The sequence below is a fragment of the Phyllobates terribilis genome, unplaced genomic scaffold (genome assembly GCF_046119375.1).
Source record: "Phyllobates terribilis strain yellow unplaced genomic scaffold, ASM4611937v1 Scaffold_5__5_contigs__length_657084704, whole genome shotgun sequence".
NCBI classification, from domain to species: domain Eukaryota; kingdom Metazoa; phylum Chordata; class Amphibia; order Anura; family Dendrobatidae; genus Phyllobates; species Phyllobates terribilis.
In genome coordinates this window covers 155,895,350-155,916,738 of record NW_027362765.1, presented here as the reverse complement: position 1 = coordinate 155,916,738, position 21,389 = coordinate 155,895,350, and the positions used below count along the sequence as shown (strand labels likewise).

Here is a 21,389-nt window from a genome sequence, read left to right as displayed (position 1 = left end):
TTATTCCATGGCTCTTTACATGTGAAAAAGGGGGGTATACATAGCAAACAACAAGTACAATAATCTTAACAGAACGAGACAGCGACTGGTACAGGAGAAGAGAGGACCCTGCCCGGGAGGGCTCAGTCTACAAGGGATGGGTGATGGTCGTGCAGCGGTATGGTGGAGTGAGGGTTACTGCAGGTTGTAGTCTTGTTGGAAGAGGAGGGTCTTCAGGTTCCTTTTGAAGGTTTCCACGGTAGGTGAGAGTCTAATTTGTTGAGGTAGAGAGTTCCAGAGTAGGGCGGAAGCACGGGAGAAATCTTGTATACGATTGTGGGAGGAGGAGATAAGAGGGGAGTAGAGGAGGAGATCTTGTGAGGATCGGAGGTTGCGTGCAGGTAAGTACCGGTAGACTAGGTCACAGATGTATGGGGGAGACAGGTTTTGGATAGCTTTGTATGTCAGGGTTAGGGTTTTCAACTGGAGTCTCTGGGCAATGGGGAGCCAGTGAAGGGATTGATTGAGGGGAGAGGCCAGGGAATAGCGGGGGGACAGGTGGATTAGTCAAGCAGCAGAGTTTAGGATAGAGTGGAGGGGGGCGAGAGTGTTAGAAGGGAGGCCACTGAGCAGGAGGTTGCAGTAGTCGAGGCGGGAGATGATGAGGGCATGCACTCGTGTCTTTGCAAAGTCTTGGCTGAGGAATGGGTGGATCCGGGAGATATTTTTGAGTTGGAGTCGGCAGGAAGTGCAAAGGGCTTGGATATGTGGTTTGAAGGAGAGTTCAGAGTCCAAGGTTACCCCGAGGCAGCGAGCTTGTGGGACTTGGGAGAGCGGGCAGCCGTTAACTTTGATGGATAGGTCAGATGGGAGGGTTGAGTGAGGTGGGGGAAAGATGATGATGTGTAGAACAGATAGATCTAAAGATGTCAGTGACATATATAATTAGTACAGTGCATGTGTAGCTTACTGTACATGTATTTTAGTAATAAATAAATTGCAGAAACAAATGGTGTGGGGTCCCCCATAATTTTTATTAACCAGCTGAGGGAAATCCAACAGCTGGGGCTGATGTTTATAGCCTGGGAATAAGGTAACAAACATGGAGCTTCCCAGGCTATTAATATCAGCTTACTGTTGTATACTTAAACTTTACTGATTATTAAAACTGGGAATAGACAAAAAATGACGTGGGGTCCCCCTATAATTAATAACCAGCAAAGGATGGGTAGACAGCTGCACGCTCATATTAATAGGCTAGGAAGGGGCCATGGATATTGACCCCCTCCCAGACTAAAAATATCAGCCACCCCAGAAAAGGCACATCTGTAAGATGCGCCAATTCTGGCGCTAAGCCTCCGCTCTTCCCACTTGCCCTTTTTGCCCATTTGCAAATGGGGTAATAATATTGGGGTTGATGTCAGCTTTGTATTGGCAGCTGACATCAAGCCCAGTGGTTAGTAATGGAGAGGCATCTATAAGACACCCCATTGCTAACCCCATAGTCATATTGTAAATAAAAAACACCCAGAATAAAGTCCTTTATTGGAAATAATGAGACAGACTCCTTTATTGAAATAAACACTCCACGTCTCTCTTTTACCCATTTATTATGGAAAAAGGAAAAATAATAAACCACCATATTCCTCACCTGTCCGATGAGAAGATAATCAATTTGTCCAGACCATAATGAGTCTATGTCTTTATTTCCAATAAAGGACTTTATTCTGGGTGTTTTTTTATTTAAAATATACCTTACTACAGAGCTCCTTTAAAATGGATCATATAATGACCCCATAATAAAACTAATTAAAAATACTTATACCATTTCACTGCCCTCATTCTGCCTCTTGTGTGTCCGATGCACTGACACTGACCTCTGTGTTTCTGACTCCTGTATCCCTTTAAGTGAGTCATTACATGTCAGCGCTATATGACATTTAATGCTGACCTCCAGCCGCATACTTTCTCTATCAGTGGACGATAATATTTCTTTATTTTTAGGACTGCCCTTGGGTTGTGTATTGTCTTCACAGTCTTTAAGGATTTTCCAGAAAATGGAGTTTAAGGGCTTGTTCAGATTTTGTGTCTGACAACGGTATGCATGGCACGCCCCTTGCCTCGCAGTTTTGTGGCTTTTCTCTCATTCACTTGAGGAGACATAGAGGCTGTGACCCAGTTAACGTTGGTCTGTCCTGGGTTCCATGGGTAGACTGGTGCGGGCGGGATTAGAAGGAATAGATAGGAGAGGGTAGACAAAGGGCTACTATGGGCAAATCATCAGTGGCCTACAATCAGCGGCCCTTCTGCTGTTGTGGAATTCAACTCCTTATATGCCCCAACAGCGGACAGCTCACACGACAAAGGGATTTGTGGATCATCGTGAGCGAAGGAACCAACTGATGCCATTAACAGTGCCAGGCAGAGAGTGCCGCCATTAAAAATGGCCAGCCAAAAATTGTCCCCATTAACAATTACAGACAGAGAGTGCACACACTACCAGGGTCAGACAGAAAGTGGCTCCATTATCACTGCAAGGTTGAGAGTTCCCCAATAACAGTTCCAGAAGTGCCTCTATTACCAGTATCAGTTAAAGAGTGCCCAAGTTAACAGTGCCATAGAGAAAGATTGTCCCTATTACTGTTGCTAGTTCTAGAGTTCCCCCATGAACAGTAGCCATTTGTTATCCCCTTACCAGTGCTAGACAAAGTGTGCTCCCATTAACAGTGTCAGAGAGAAAGTGCCAGCATGAGTGTGATCCAATTAACAGTGTCAACTAAAGTGCTCCCATTAGCAGCGCTAAAGTGCCCCCAGTAACAGTGACAGGGAGTGAGTGCAAAACAGAGTGCCCCAATTAACATTGTCAGAAGACAGTGCCACCCTGAGTTTGATCCCATTAATAGTGCCAACTAGAGTACCCCCATTAACAGTGCTAGAGTGCCCCCATTAAAAGTGCTAAACACAATGCTCCACAATAACACTGCCAGTCAGAGAATGCCCCTATTAACAGTGTCAGACATAGAATGCTCTTGCACCAGAGAGTGCTTCCTTTACATCGGTGCCATCTCGAGAGTTCTGTCATGCACAGGGTTAGTGAAAGAAGGCCCCAATTAACACTGCCACTCAGAGTGTACAGTTATTATTAATGGCAGCCAGAAAATGCCCCTATTAACAGTGTCAGTCTGAGAGAGTACCCATTACCAGTGGTCCCAGAAAACGCTTCCATAAACGGTGTCAGTCAGTACCAGTACCCGATAAAGAGTACTCCTCTAAGTAATGCAAACCAAACAATGCCTCCATTAACATTGCCAATAAGTAAGAGCCCAAGTTACCAGTTGCAGCCAGCGAATGCCTCATTCAATAATTCCCTTCAGAGACAGCCCCTACTAACTCTGACCTCAAGAGACCCTCTTAAACAGTGAAGACAGGGAGTACCCACATTGACAATGGGAAATTACAAGATATCCCATATGACCTCATTGGGTACCGAAAGGTTCACCTAAGGGTTTTACTGCCACCACCAAACTTTCATAGGATTGCGACGTCAGAGGCGTGAACTAGATCATCTCCAATTCAAAAAATTTCATGATGAAATTTGGTTTTCTTTTACCGGAGTTTCCCTTTAACCCTCCAGTATTAGATGGCCGCTATGGGAAGCCTTTATGGCATTGATCTGCACATAGGATGTCCCCTTTCTATGGGCTTACAGTACATTGTATGCATCAGAATTCCTTATTATTTCTGATAACCCTGCTCCTGGAGTGCAGGCAGGTCAGGCTTTGGTTTGATGGCATGCTTGTGGAGTGAGGTCCCAGCTATATATACTTGCACTGTGTCTAATAATAACATACATCTTGCTATTTATGTGGGGAATTCAGAGTGACATCTTAATGATACTGTGCAGATCAGTGCAATGTGTTTTCTACCTATCTACCAGTCTGGATTTCTGCAGGCGTATAAATAGACATGTTTTGTACTCTGCAGCTTTATTAGATGTTTATGTCGTTGTTTGGATCATCTTTTGTTACTTCCCTCCTTAAAGGGGTTTTGCACTTTTAGAAAAAGTTGACCCCAAATGTTTCCAGTAAAATAACAAAATCAGATAGTACTCACCTTCCCTAAGTCCAGCTCTCCACCGCTGCTCCGGTCTCATTATTTTGACTTCAGCGGTGATGTTACATCAACAGCTCACATTACCGCTGCTGCCAATTACTGAGCTCAGTGATTAGCTGCAGTGGTAATGTGAGCTGTCAATGTAACATCACCGCTGAAACCAAAACACTGAGACAGGATTAGGGGTGGAGAGGCGGCGCTGAACCTGGGGTGGGTCAGTACAATCTGATTTTGTTATTTATATGAAAAAAATGTTTGGGATCCACTTCAACCTCTTTAAATTGAAGATCCAGTTTAAAGAGATTTCCTACCATAAGAATCACTGGCATATTGATCAGATTTGCTATTTGTGTCTTATCAAGGGAGGATCTCCAGTGCTGGTTAAGGGGGTTGTCCAAGTAGTGAATCCCTATGTTTCCCCCCCAGTAAAATAATAACACTTATACTCACCTCTGGTGCTGACGGCATTCCAGTGGTGTCAGTACTGGCTCTCCCGGAGATTCCGTGACATTATTATGTCACGTGATCCCTGCCGCCAATCAGCGCTGACTTCATTCTCCTCTCCTATGGATGAATCAAGACATCTAGAGGAAGTGAGAAAGCATCCGCAGCTCCAAATTGCTCTGGATGTCTTGATTCGACCATAGGAGAGGAGAGTGAAGTCAGCGCTGATTGGCCACAGGGATCACGGGACATAATGTCACGAGATCCCTGGGAAAGCCAGTGCCAACACCGCTAGAATGGCACCAGCACCAGAGGTGAGTATAGATGTTATTATTTTACTGGGTGGAAACATAGAGATTCAGAAGAGATTGTCTGAATGGTGGACAACCCCTTTAAGAGGTGTTAGTCACAAGAAGGATCCCCTTCCTTAAGGGAAATGCTTTCCCCTTTGCCATGTTAGGAAACTCCAATATGGCATGATTTAGCATTGAGACTGTGAAGCAAGAAGTTACTCATCTGTAAGTCCAACTGCTGGAATCCCCACTAATGTCTGTGACAAAGGGGCTGTGAAACTCAGACATTATGTGGCTATGTTGCAGTTTCCCACTCAGCACTAGGTAGGCGGTGGTGCCATTTTGGATAGGCATCATCTTAATCATTAGGGTCAGCCTTGACATGTATTTGATATATCACCAGTGCACATGGTGGGATTGCTGACAGCTTTCCTAGTTCATGTTGCCTAATTTTCTTGTTCATATACTGGAACAAATATCTAACCATATCTTTAAGCTTCTGGGCCCCATTGCAAACTTAAAAGAGCCCCTACCCACCATATGCCATTTATAACACTGGTGTTGCTTATATTGCAGCTTAGGTGGAACTCCTACCTTGGCACCTCAGTACCATAATAAGGAGAATAAAAATATTCTACTGATACAAACATGGGGATGTAGAGGAAGAAGTCGGACCTTCCCACGCTTGGTAAAATAGAAGTCAATGGGAGGAAAACCGGTGGGTGCCGTAACTCCAGATGGTGTAGGGCCATGACTCCAGATGGTGTAGGGCCATGACTCCAGATGGTGTGTAGGGCCATGACTCCAGATGGTGTGTAGGGCCATGACTCCAGGTGGTGTAGCGCCTTGACTCCAGGTGGTGTAGGGCCATGACTCCAGGTGGTGTAGGGCCATGACTCCAGGTGGTGTAGGGCCATGACTCCAGGTGGTGTAGGGCCATGACTCCAGGTGGTGTAGGGCCATGACTCCAGGTGGTGTAGCGCCATAACTCCAGGTATTGTAGCGCCATAACTCCAGGTATTGTAGCGCAGCGACAGTAGAAAAGATGAAGAGAGCGGCACATCCACAGGTAAGCTAAAACATGTACTTTTATTTCTTTAAGTCATAAAACCCGACACACAAAGATAAAAAACTGACGCGTTTCTGGCATCACAGACGAGCTTACTCATAGGGCGTCTAGGACACCAGAAACATGGCAGTTTCTTACCTTTTGTGTGTCGGGTTTTATGGCTTAAAGAAATAAAGTACATGTTTTATCTTGCCAACCTTTTCTACAAACATAGGGATGTTGCTGAATGATGGGTCGTTCACAATTGACCAGTTCTATCGTCTTCATTTACCCCGATTACAGCCCATGCTCGTCTTACTATATACAACTGCTTATATACTGTCATTTCCTGCCAATGGAGCTGTCAACACCATGTCTCCTCTCTTATCCAGTGCAAGCTATACCCTTAGAGACCACTTATAGTCTTCATCCCCTGCTTACTGCATGCCTCAATACACCCTCCACCTGCCAAGCTGCAGTGAGGGTCCGAGCTCATAAACCCCCATCAGCATCGTCTTCTGAAATGTCTCTATTGGTGCCCCACTGTCATCCCCATCTTCTTCTTGACAGGCGTAAAAGCATGATTCCCCAGATCTCTGTAGGCCCCCCCAAATCTAGATGAAAGTGGCATCTGCTGCCTGTGCACAGACCAGCCCTGGTTTCTGTGGTATATCAGAGAATATAAAACCCGAGGGTCAGACAGAGTTGTCTCCCGCCCAGATGTGATGAGTATTCCAGCGTTTCACTGGGCATACATCTTGTTGCAGGCGGTTCTTACCATGGAGGATTGTTTGCATTGTGGGCTCTATTGTTCCCATGCATTGCACCACATGTACAGTAGTACTACGACAGAGAAAATGTTGAATGTTGGGTCCATCAGGACGCATGGCTTCAGGACCACAGACAGAACGATTGCTGTTAACGGTTGGATCGTTAGCGCTAATCATTCTGTCTGTGGTCTGTGTGCTGGTGCCCCCCACCTGCCCTGCTCTCGTCATTCCCTGCGCACTCTCCCTCCGCAGTGCTTGCACTCTTCTTTCCTCTCCACTTCACACATCTTCTCCCAGTCTCATCATTGTTGTGTGCTGCTCTTCCTCCATCATTTCTTCCTTTGTAACTTTATCATGTTCTTTTGTTTTCTAGCACTTTTTGCTGGTTGCTGATGGGTCATTTTCGGCTGCCTTTGCCCGTGTCGCTGTGTAGTGTAACACTTGGGCTCTGTTATTCCTGAGCAGTCGTTACCCCCCCACTAGCGCTCTCTCCTTTCTCCCTCGTTCTCTCTCTCCTGTCTATTTATATCTGACTCCTCCTATACTGTTCTATTTCAGTCGCTCTGCTGCAGAGCCTTCCACTTGCAGCCCAGCGTTCACTAGGCAGGAGGGGGAGGGCAGGGTACAGGCCTAACTGAACCTCCCCGCACCTCTGGCACTGGCACCCATTGACCCGCCACCTCCTTCCTTTGGCTATGGATTATCTGTCCTCCGTGGGTGCACTGCGCCCTTTTTAAAGAAGATCCCGAAGCGGCGGAGTTATTGGGAGTTAGGGTGTGCTTTCTTGGGAAGAGGGAGGGGAGGTCGGCTGGTTGTTGGTAGCTGGCAGCAGAGGGGGGTCCGGGAATGTTGCTGGTTCCCAGAGTCCTGGCGCTGCCTGACATGCTGCAGACTATTTATGAGACAGAGCCTTGTGTGTCCTCTGCAGATGGTGTTAAGGGGCGAGAGCCAGCGTTGGAGCTCCTCAGCCGGGCACAGGGGCATGCGATGCCCGCTGCAGGTGAGAAGCATTTCCTTACTCCATTCATAGGGAAACTCATGGCTGTCATCCATTCACATACATCCCCGCGCTCTTCAGTGCCGATTCTACACCTGGACCAAACTCTTACATAGTTTCTGAAGAGATTGCCGTCCACTCAGTTCCATACGGTGACACGGTGGCTTCTCTTGTTACTTCCCAGTCTTACCCTCACTTTACAAAGCTGCCCTAAATATGTCCCAACGATGCGTCCCCATCACTAGTGGACCATGGACCTCCACCATCACCACCGTCCTGCTGATCTCCTGTTACTCCCATCTTCTCACCTTGTGCTCTCCATCTCCCGGGGATCACCGGATCACCCAGTATATTCCCTCTGTACATGGTGGCTGCTGCATACATCATACTCTATTTTTACTGTCACTGCCTCCTCCTTTTGCTCTGTACTGTATCCTCCCTAGACAGCAGCCTTAGTATAGAAGCCGTCACCTGCAATTCTACCTGCTTATATACAGATCCCCTCGCCTTCTAATGCACAGGTATCAGGCAATCGCACATACACCTCTACCCTCCTAATACACAGCCAGATGGACATATACCTACCTATCCTAATACACCGGTGTCATGGCAAACACAGCTCATAGGTGATAAGGAGCACAAACCTCTCCTGCTAATACACCGGACATCATTCCATGTATTACTGCTAATATATAGATATCAGGACATATACCTCCATCCTGATCACAATACATAGGTATAAGGTCTTACACCTCTAATACATTGTATATAGGAATTAAAATGTCAATCCACATCCTACTGCTTGTATACAGGTAACAGGTTCTATTTCTATATCCTCCTCCTAATACAGAGGTATCATGCATTGGTATCCACATAATACAAAGCTATCATACCATATATCCATATATTCCTCCTGATGTACTGGTATCAGATCATATGTCCATATCCTCCACCTAATAAACGTGTGTCAGATCACATACCTGCATACTCCAACTAATACACAGGTACCATCACATACCTGCATACTCCAACTAATACACAGGTACCATCACATACCTACATGCTCCAACTAATACACAGGTACCATCACATACCTACATGCTCCAACTAATACACAGGTACCATCACATACCTGTATACTCCAACTAATACACAGGTACCATCACATACCTACATACTCCAACTAATACACAGGTACCATCACATACCTGTATACTCCAACTAATACACAGGTACCATCACATACCTACATACTCCAACTAATACACAGGTACCATCACATACCTGTATACTCCAACTAATACACAGGTACCATCACATACCTACATACTCCAACTAATACACAGGTACCATCACATACCTACATGCTCCAACTAATACACAGGTACCATCACATACCTGCATACTCCAACTAATACACAGGTACCATCACATACCTGCATACTCCAACTAATACACAGATACCATCACATACCTGCATACTCCAACTAATACACAGGTACCATCACATACCTGCATACTCCAACTAATACACAGGTACCATCACATACCTGCATACTCCAACTAATACACAGGTACCATCACATACCTGTATACTCCAACTAATACACAGGTACCATCACATACCTACATGCTCCAACTAATACACAGGTACCATCACATACCTGCATACTCCAACTAATACACAGGTACCATCACATACCTGCATACTCCAACTAATACACAGGTACCATCACATACCTGCATACTCCAACTAATACACAGGTACCATCACATACCTGTATACTCCAACTAATACACAGGTACCATCACATACCTACATACTCCAACTAATACACAGGTACCATCACATACCTACATGCTCCAACTAATACACAGGTACCATCACATACCTGCATACTCCAACTAATACACAGATACCATCACATACCTGCATACTCCAACTAATACACAGGTACCATCACATACCTGCATACTCCAACTAATACACAGGTACCATCACATACCTGTATACTCCAACTAATACACAGGTACCATCACATACCTACATGTTCCAACTAATACACAGGTACCATCACATACCTGCATACTCCAACTAATACACAGGTACCATCACATACCTACATGCTCGAACTAATACACAGGTACCATCACATACCTGCATACTCCAACTAATACACAGGTACCATCACATACCTGCATACTCCAACTAATACACAGGTACCATCACATACCTGCATACTCCCAACTAATACACAGGTACCATCACATACCTGTATACTCCAACTAATACACAGGTACCATCACATGCCTACATGCTCCAACTAATACACAGGTACCATCACATACCTGCATACTCCAACTAATACACAGGTACCATCACATACCTGCTTACTCCAACTAATACACAGGTACCATCACATACCTACATGCTCCAACTAATACACAGGTACCATCACATACCTGCATACTCCAACTAATACACAGGTACCATCACATACCTGCATACTCCAACTAATACACAGGTACCATCACATACCTGCATACTCCAACTAATACACAGGTACCATCACATACCTGTATACTCCAACTAATACACAGGTACCATCACATACCTACATACTCCAACTAATACACAGGTACCATCACATACCTACATGCTCCAACTAATACACAGGTACCATCACATACCTGCATACTCCAACTAATACACAGATACCATCACATACCTGCATACTCCAACTAATACACAGGTACCATCACATACCTGCATACTCCAACTAATACACAGGTACCATCACATACCTGTATACTCCAACTAATACACAGGTACCATCACATACCTACATGTTCCAACTAATACACAGGTACCATCACATACCTGCATACTCCAACTAATACACAGGTACCATCACATACCTACATGCTCGAACTAATACACAGGTACCATCACATACCTGCATACTCCAACTAATACACAGGTACCATCACATACCTGCATACTCCAACTAATACACAGGTACCATCACATACCTGCATACTCCCAACTAATACACAGGTACCATCACATACCTGTATACTCCAACTAATACACAGGTACCATCACATACCTACATGCTCCAACTAATACACAGGTACCATCACATACCTGCATACTCCAACTAATACACAGGTACCATCACATACCTACATGCTCCAACTAATACACAGGTACCATCACATACCTGTATACTCCAACTAATACACAGGTACCATCACATACCTACATGCTCCAACTAATACACAGGTACCATCACATACCTGTATACTCCAACTAATACACAGGTACCATCACATACTGCCATATCTTTCTTATACATATGTTTCTAAAACTCCATCTCCTTCTAATATAGGGATCATAGCATATACCTATCTCTTTCTGCTGGTGTACAGGTAGCAGATCATAGTCCCATTTTCTCCATGTAATAAAATGTATCAGATAATATACCAATATCCTCATAATACAAAGGTTTCATGACATACACCCTTATCTTTCTCAGACACAGATTTCTGGACATTTACCTCCTAATACAGAGATCATAACATCTATCCATATATTTCTTCTGATGTGCAGATAGTAGATCATATGCCCATGTCCTCTACCTAAGAAATAAGTATCAGATCAGATACCAATATCCTCCAACTAATACAAATGTATGAGATCATTTGCCAATTACTTAATATACAGGTATAAGATCAAACACCAATATCTTCCTCCTTATACATATATACCAGGAAATATAACTCATGCTCCATCCAATACACAGGTATCAGATATACCTATGTCCTACTCATAATAAACAGGTATTACATCATACAGCTATATCCCCCGCCTATTACACAGCTATTATGACATATACCTGTCTACTCCTCCTAATACACAGGTATCCGGTAATGTGTTTTTAATCTTCTTATGATTCAGTAGTATCGGGTCATACATGGTGTAAGACTTGATATAATGTTGATTAGGAGGTGGATGGAGGAATATTTTTGATACATATGTATGGGGAGGACATTGGTATACCATACACCAATATTTTCACAATATATATGTATCATAAAATATACCTCCATCCACCTCCTAATTGTGATATGCCCAAATCATCAGCCAAATACAGAGGTATATGACATACTGCATACCAGTATCTATATTCTTCTCCTAATACACAGGCATCAGGATCTATATTGTACCTCCATTCTCCTGAAGATACAAGGCACATAACTCCTTATACACAGGTATACTCCAGTAACCATATCATCCAGGCGTGATCTCCACCATAGATAATATGACTTGTGTCTTACTTCCCAATTAACTTTTTTTGTTCCAATATAGAGTGTCAGGACACCATCCCTTCCTTCTCTTTATAAAATGACCTCCTAATGCACAGGTAACAGGGGTAAAACAGTATAGATATATAAGTGTCATAATATGTAAGGCTCGCCCCTCCTAATACACATGTACAGACTCCCATGTATCAGAGTCATCATGTGGCTTTCTGTACTGCACTAATACAACGGCACTGTGAAATAAATGATAGGTATGAAGGCATACATGAGCCGCCTCCTCCTTATATACAGGCATATCACCTGTACCTGCCACATAATCCTCATATCCATAAGGATAGCATAAGAAAGCAGAGCATATACACCACCTAATGCACAGGACAGACAGCTGTCACTACCAATGCATGGAAGATATACCCGGGACTACACCTAATGCACAGATCGCAAGAGGAGCAGCAGCATGCATATATATATATATATATATATATATATATATATATACCTATTTCTGCTCTTTATACTTGTGACATTTGTTTATGGATGGATGTATTTCTGTGCCTGCTGTATGTACATCTGCATGTGTATATGCTGTATGTCAGGATTTATACATGTATTAATGTATACATAATTCATGTATGGATGTGTATATTGTGATTGTGTATGGTTATATTAATCTGAGTGTGTGTGTAATATATGTGTGTGTGTATGTACTGTATATATACTTTATGTAAAAATTAATAAGTAATACAAATAAGTATGTGTATTATTCTGTATGCTTATATCAATGTATGTGTATTGCATGTATACATATATATATGCTTCATACAAAATGTTTATGTACTTTACATGTGCACGTATATGTAATACATATATGTATGTGTGTGTTCTTTATATATTCTATATATGTATGTATACTATATAACCATGTTGTTTTTACTTTCATGTCATGTATATATTTGTATGTATTCTGTATGTTTATATGTTTGTGCAGTATATTTATGTATGTCTGCATGTATTAATGTATGAGTAGTGTATGTATCTGTGTATTCCACATCAGCGTGTGTATGTGTACATATGTATATATATATGTGTGTGTGTGTGTGTGCTTTGTATGCATGTGTGTATTGATGTAATGTGTAAACATATTGGTGTATATGTGTATGTTTATTATATGTGCACTGTATGTACCCATGGCTTTATGTATGTGCATTGTATATATGGTGTCTGGATACATTTATCTATGTGTGCTGTATTTATAGATCTACACTTTGTGTGTTTATCATATGTATTTTCACATGTCCACAGTGTATAAATATCGCACATGTATGCAGAATAACAGACGTGTGCTGGAGATTGTGATGTGTGATATCTATATATAATTCCAGCTGTGTATTTTTAGCTGCACTGATGTCTGCAGACAGGAGGAATGCTGCACACATACTGCGCCCCTCTAATCCCCCTCCCCATGCCAGTATGTGTGTATGTGTGCCCAGATGAAATATGAATCCGCCATTCTCCAAATAGGTTAAAAGTGGATTAAAACTGTATTGGTTACAAAAGAAAAATCTATAGTGTGCTCTAGCATTCAACAAATGTGTATTGCAATGAGATATAGAGGTTATAGTTTCTGGTTTTATTACTTAAAGGGGTTGTCCAGTACTCTATATTACCCCCCCAATGTATCCCCCCAGGGCCCCTGAGGATTTTTGTAAATACCTTATGTTGCAGATACTGCCTGTGAGTGGCGCTATCACTGACCGCTCACAGGCATCACGTGACCCCCGCCTGCAGCCGGCTCTGACATCCGCTGATGTCACAACAAATGCTGGCAGCAGCCGGGGGTCTCTGTTTTCCGCGTTCCACCGGTGGTTGCTGGGTTGTGAGCAGGGGTTACCCCCCCACATCACACCCGGCATCCACCGTGCGTTCTGCCTCTCCCTATTCATTGGGAAAGCGTGCGGTAGATGCTGGGTGTGACGCAGGGGGTAACCCCGCCCACAACTCAGCAGCCACCGTCGGGACCCCAATGCTGAGTCACGCCTCACTTATTGTGACATCAGCATGGGGTCACGTGATGCCTGTGAGCGGCCACCGATAGCGCCGCTCACAGGCATTATCAACAGCAGAAGGTATTTACAAAAAGTCTTAGGGCGCGCCAGGGGGATACATTGGGCGGGGGGTAATATAAAGTACTGTACAACTTCTTTAAGGGCTTGCTGTACAGTAAGTGAGCAAGTCTATATACTGTAATACATTGTATATACAGGACTGTGCAAAAGTTTTGGGCAAGTGTGGGAAAATGCTGCAAAGTAAGAATGCTTTAAAAAGTAGAAATGTTAATAGTTTATTTTTGCAATTAACAAAATACAAAGTGAATGAACAAAAGAGAAATCAGAAATCTTAATCAAATCAATATTTGCGGTGACCGCCTTTTGCCTTCAAAACATTTTCAGTTTTTTTTAGGTACACTTGCACACAGTTTTTGATGTAACTCTGCAGGGAGGTTGTACCAAACATCTTGGAGAACTAACCACATATCTTTTATGGATGTAGCCTTGTGGAAATCCTTCTGTCTCTTCCTGTAATCTCAGACAGACTCGATGATGTTGAGATCGGGGCTCTGTGGGGGCCATGTCATCACTTCCAGGACTCTTTGTTCTTCCTTACCCTGAAGATAGATCTTAATGACATTTGCTGTATGTTTGGGGTCATTTTCCTGCTGCAGTATAAATTTGTAGCCAATCAGAAGCCTCCCTGATGGTATTACATTATGGAAAAGTATTTGCCTGTACTTCTCAGCATTGCGGACACAATTAGTCTTGACCAAATTCCCAACTTAATTTTCTGAAATGCAGCACAAAATTTGCAGGAAACCTTCCCATGCTTCATTGATGCCTCCACACACTCAGTATTGTAGCTTTGGTGAACTGCCTTCTGAAGCAGCCAAATATTTCACATTTTGACTCATTGATCCAAAGCACCCGCTGCCATTTTTCTGCACCAGAGTTCCTATGTTTTTGTGCATAGTTGAGTCACTTGGCTTTCTTTCTATATCAAAGGAATGTTTTTTTGGCTGTAATTCTTCCAAGAAGATCACTTCTGGCCAGACTTCTCCGAACAGTAAATGGGTGTAGCTCAGTCCCCCTGGTTGATGCCAGTTCTGACTTGATGGCACTGCTGGACGTCTTCCAATTTAGAAGTGTCTTTCATCTGCTACACTAAGTTTCCTTAGCCATCGCATGCTTCTACAGTCATCAAAGTTGTCCATTTCTTGGTATCTTCAATGCTCAGAAATACAGGTAGATACTTATTCATCATGCAACACCATCTGATTGGGTCCAGATTTATTCTGCATCAGGATAATGACCCCAAACATACAGCCAATGTCATTTAGAACTATGTTCACCGTAAAAAAGAACAAGAAGTCCTGGTAGTGATGATATGGCCCCCACAGAGCCCTGATCTCAACATCATCAACTGCGTGGGATTACATAAAGAGAAAGAAGGATTTGTGTAAGCCTACATCCACAGAAGATCTGTGGCTAGTTCTCCAGGATGTTAGGAACAACCTCCATGCAAGATCCTTCAAAAACTATGTGCACGTACCTGGATGAATTTTCTACTTTAATGCTATTTTGAAGGTAAAAGCTGATCACACCAAATATTGATTTGATTTAGATTTCTCTTTTGTTCATTGACTTTGCATTTTGTTAATTGATAAAAATAAACTATTAAACTCATAATTTTGAAAGCATTCTTACTTTGCAGCATGTTTTTTGCCTTTATGTGTCAATACTTACATGCTAACTTGCAGTTATATCTGCTTAGTAAATCTGCATCCATATCAGACAAACATATAGATATAGGTATACTTGCATGTATATCTGTATATGTATTATCTTAGACATATATTCGGTATATAGGTGTACTTGTATGTATATTCATACCACCCAGTTTTTAAAGATAAGACAGAGGGACACATATTGCAGCAAATTTTATTTATGCTAAGGGTCATTTCACAGTGTGTTTAGTACACGCTCAGTGGCCCCATTGGGACATGTGTCCGAACTCCCCCGTAAATTGAGATTCGGATGTATGCACCGATGGGGTCATAGACTATAGACTATAATGGTGCCGACACAGCAAAAGTGTGCCATTTTCGGGCGTGTACTCCTACTGGAGGTGGACACTCAAACGTTTTAGACTACATCGAGTGTCCGCCTCCAGTAGGCGCACACGCCCGAAAATGATGCATGGCAGAGTGCGCATTCCCTCTGCCGGCACCATTATAGTCTATGGCCCCATCGGCGCATACGCCGGAATCTCATTTTGCGGGAGGTTCGGACATAAGCCCTGACGGGGCCACCGAACGGGTGCCTGAACGCAATGTGAAAGCACCCTAAGCCAGTACCCTAATTTTTTCCTAGACTTTCATATGTGCTAACATAGAATTGCCCTCACACACAGTATAATGCCTCAACACAGCACCCACACATAGTATTATACCTCAACAGCCCTCACATAGTATGATGTCCTCCAAAGTATGAAGCCTCTACAGCTTCTTACACATGGTATAATGCCCCCACAGCTCCCCACACACAGTATGATGCCCCACAGCCATCCACACACAGTGTGATAACCTATATCCACCCACACACATTATGATTTCCCACAACCACTAACACACAGTATCATTCAACCAATATCTGCCACATAGTATGATACCCTTAAAGTGCCCCTAGTCATAGTATGATGCTCTCAGTGCCCCCATATGCAGTATGATGCCTCCCACAGTATGTTTCACCACTGCTTTCCCCCTAACATAGTATGATGCCCTCCTGTGTCCACCAAACAGTATGATGCCACATACGTGTGTCCACACACAGTATAATGCCCCCACATGCAGTATAATGCCCCATAGCCCTCCACACAGTATGCTGCCCACACAGTCCTCCATCAAACACAATATGATGCTGCCACAGCCCCCATACACACAGTATGATGTCCCCACAGCTCCCCCCCCCCCACACACACACAGCACGACACCACCACACAAGAATCCCATTTGTCCTGCTTCTCTGCTGAGCGGGTATCTGTTGCCAGTCACATGACCTGAGAATATCAAATGACCTAAGTTCCCTGCAGGTCCTTCAGTCTATGCCCAGACTGAATGGTAAAGTAGGGAACTGATGGTTCCCTGCTCCACCATTCTATTCAGCTGTACCTGTGTTCTAAGGACACAATACAGTTCAAGTTGAGAAATACCCCTGACCTCCTGAGACAGTTCCCCAAATTTGGCACTGTCCCACTGGATCCGGGATATTTGAGAGGCTTGTTTATATTTGTGTACATAGTATATTAGGCAAAGCCACTTGTACATATACATAACTGTACTTGCTTGTTTATGTATATAGTCCTCTTCCTCTCTGACGAGGCCATGTACATGTGTATCTCTATGGCTGTTATCCTTCCAGTCATGCTCCCCAATTCCCGTGCATTCACACTTTCCACCATCTCACACTCTCTTCATGCAGCTGTTTTTTCTGTCTATATTTAGCTCTGCTTTTCAGAGTGATCACAATGAAAGCGGTAAAAGGTGATTAGCCTGCACCCTACAGGCTTTCTACCTCCTTGTGTCTCCCCCTTTCTTCTTCCTGACATCCCCAATCCATCTCCATAACTGTCTCTTCAGTAAGTTCTATATCTCAGCCGTCACGTGTCTGTTATTATTATGTCATTATAGTCATATCCTTACTGTCACTTTTTCTCATCATTTCATATCTATCATAGCTATTGAATCGAAGTTTGTAAGAGCATTATTAAATTGGGTCACCCTATTGCACAGTGTATGTGTGTATATATATATATATATATATATATATATATATATATATATATATATATATATACACATACATACATACAGGTGCATCTCACTAAATTAGAATATCGTCAAAAAGTTAATTTATTTCAGTTCTTCAATACAAAAAGTGAAGCTCATATATTATATAGAGTCATTACAAACAGAGTGATCTATTTCAAGTGTTTATTTCTGTTAATGTTGATGATTATGGCTTACAGCCAATGAAAACACAAAAGTCATTATCTCAGTAAATTAGAATACTTTATAACATTAACAGAAATAAACACTTGAAATAGAGCACTCTGTTTGTAATGACTCTATATAATATATGAGTTTCACTTTTTGTATTGAAGAACTGAAGTAAATTAACTTTTTGATTATATTCTATATAGTGCTCAGCATAAATGAGTACACCCCAACATTACAGTGTCCATTTTAGGACATGATCAGATATCAAAATCAAACAGCAGAATGATGTCAGTTTGAGGCTTAATACCCTGTCTGAGAACTGATCCTGACAAGTGATTTTGATAAGTGACTTTTACAACTGTAATAATAATAAAAAAAATATTCACTGTTCGCTGATGGGACTTGAACCCAAAACTCTACGTCTAAAAGCCAGTGCACTAACCTGAGCTATAAACTCAGTTGATGTTTGATTCTGATGTTTGATTCTGATGTTTGATTCTGATGTGTGACTTTCTTCACACATCAGAATCACAATGACTTTTAGTCGTCCTGAGTATTTTCATGGTTGATCTCATAAGACAAGAAAAGCTTCCAGTCAGTATCTCTTGACTGGATAGCTTAATGGCAAGGCATGAGCCTCTGAAACTACAATGGCTCAGTTCAAATCCCAATAGTAATGTTATTATTATTTATTTTTTTTTGTAATTATGCCTATTTAGCACACAAACTACAGGGGTGTTTTACTTTTAATATCTGACATTCTGATTGTCATCCTGACGTGTTAAGAGTTTTAGACACGCTGTCTATTTGCATGGTAAATTACATAGCCAAAGTAAATTGGGAGGCACTAATTTACTACATATCTATTTCCAAGTGACTGTACATTTGCATAATTTCTTAAAGGGGTCTAATAATAAAATTTCATTATTGTAAATTTTTCTTTCCATCCACCCAAGAACTAGCTGCAAACTCCCAATTTACTTTGGCTATGTTTTTTACCATGCAAATAGACAGCATGTCTGAAACTCTTAACACGTCAGGATGACAATCAGAATGTTAGATATCGATATTAAAAGTAAAACACCCCTGTAGTTTGTGTGCTAAATAGGCATAATTACAAAAAAAAAATCATCATGGATTTGAACGGAGACACTGTAGTTTCAGAGGCTGATGCCTTACCATTAAGCTATCCAGTCAAGTGATACTGACTGGTAACTTTTCTTGTCTTATGAAAATACTCAGGGTGACTAAAAGTCATTGTGATTCTGATGTGTGAAGAAAGTCACACATCAGACTCACACATCAAAATCAAACATCATTTGAATTTGGCTTGGGGGAGGTATTTTTGAAAGTCCCAATCAGTTTCAGACAAGGTTTGCACTGAAAATCATATAACCAAATAGAACACTTAGCTTTTCTCAACTGAGTTTATAGCTCACTGGTTAGTGCACTGGCTTCTAGATGTAGAGTTTTGGGTTCAAGTCCCATCAGCGAACAGTGAATATTTTTTTATTATTATTACAGTTGTAAAAGTCACTTGTCAGAGTCACTTGTCAGAATCACTTGTGAGGATCACTTGTCAGACAGGGTATTTAGCCTCAAACTGACATCATTCTGATGTTTGAATTTGATATCTGATCATGTCCTAAAATGGACACTGTACAACAGATTTGTCAGAAAACCTTTAGCGTCCTTTCAGAATAAACATTTTCAATGGGATATCATAAAACAAAATACTCCCAAGATTTATTATTTTGTGCACATCAAAAAAAGTAATATTCCTAACAGATTCATTGAAGACCTTGTTGCAAAAATGAGTACACCCCAATGAAAGTTTTAATGGCAAAGCTAAAGTTTAGACTAAAAAATTCTAATTAACAAGAATTCTACCACAGGTAAGTCTAATTATTCATTAAACAGGTGTCCAGCAGACAGTTGACTATAAAAGTGCATTACTTAAAGAAAACCTCTTCCATTTCATGCTGTCAGCTATGGCACCACATGGAAGAGAAATGTCACAAGACCTGAGAAAGAATATTATTTCTTTACACAAGAAAGGTGAAGGCTACAAGAAGCTCTACTTATCAGTCAGAATACTGTGGCAAAAGTGATACAAAAATTGAACAAATATGAAACTATCTAACAGAAGTCCAGGCCGACCACGGAAGTTAACACTTAAACAGAAGCATGTTCTTGTGAGAAGGATGACGAAAATCGACCTAAAAGTTTACTACAGTTAGCTAAAGGAGTAAAAAACCATACTGGGGTGAGTGTTTCCTGTGACACAATACGGTGTATACTGCAGAGGAATGGCAGGCTTGGGTATGGTCCACGAAGGAAGCTTCTCTTAAAGCCCATACACAAAAAAATCCCACCAAAAATTTGCCAGGCTCATGCTGAAAAATATGAGGACTACTGGACTCTAAACCCTGGAGTGATGTTTTTGTAACTGATGGCTTCAAAACTTTATAACGTCACAAAGGTGAGGAATACAAAGAAAAATGCATGGCGCCTACAGTGAAACATGGTGGTGGCAGTGTCCTTATGTGGGCTCAGTGCCCTTGGTAGATGTGCAGTTTTCCAACATGACAATGATCCAAAAGAAACGTATTGCATTGCTGAAGAAGAGCAGGGTAAAAGTGATTCAGTGTCCATGTATGTCTCCTTATCTGAACACAATTAAATACCTGTGGGAATTCTGAAGAGACAAGTTGAGTATCACTCTCTAACCAGCATCCAGGCTCTAAAATAAGTTGTTCTTGAAGAATTGAAAAACATAGGTGCAATATGTCGCCATCTTCATCATTCCATGCCTAGAAGAATTGGTGGTGCCCTTAAATATCATGGAAGTTATACAAAATACTAGATGTAGTTGTTTTTGTTTATTATATTATTAACCTTACTTTCATAATATGGGTTAAAAAATGTTCTATGAAACTCAGTGAGGGGGTGTACTAATTTATGCTGAGCACTGCATACTTAACTGGTTTTGATCCCTGTATTTTACTCCAGAGCTGTATTTACAATTCCACTGTTTATTAGAAACAGTCAAACTTACACATTCATCTAGGGGTTGTCCCAGTAGATGGCCACGCCCAATGGACAGCCATATCACTAGACGGGGTGTGGCTTTACTCCATACTAGACGAGCTCTGACCGGGAATATGCATAACGCATACGTACCCACCGGTCCCGGCTCACAAACCGGCAAATCCTTGCAGCGCACAGTGCCTGCGCTGGGGGGATTCATAAGTCTGCAGTCACACAAAGTGACTGCAGACTTATCAATTTAGACTGGACAACCCTATTAAAGGGAACTGTCACCAGGTTTTTTCTACCCCATCTGAGAGCAGTATGACGTAAGGGCAGA

The 21,389-nt window shown here is 42.1% G+C and overlaps 1 protein-coding gene across 5 annotated transcripts in view; it reads left to right on the top strand.

Moving 5' to 3' along the window:
* Positions 1-21,389, top strand: part of HDAC5 (histone deacetylase 5) — a 124,394-nt gene that overhangs the window by 62,652 nt on the left and 40,353 nt on the right. For 2 of the 5 annotated variants that reach the window (XM_073683263.1, XM_073683262.1), the window contains exon 3: positions 7,576-7,647. The exons of 1 other annotated variant lie outside the window; for it this stretch is intronic. In XM_073683263.1, coding sequence (XP_073539364.1) covers positions 7,576-7,647 — 72 coding nt within the window. Of the gene's footprint in view, positions 1-7,185; positions 7,648-21,389 lie in introns of those variants that run through there. 2 more of the 5 variants (XM_073683260.1, XM_073683261.1) reach the window with 2 other exon arrangements.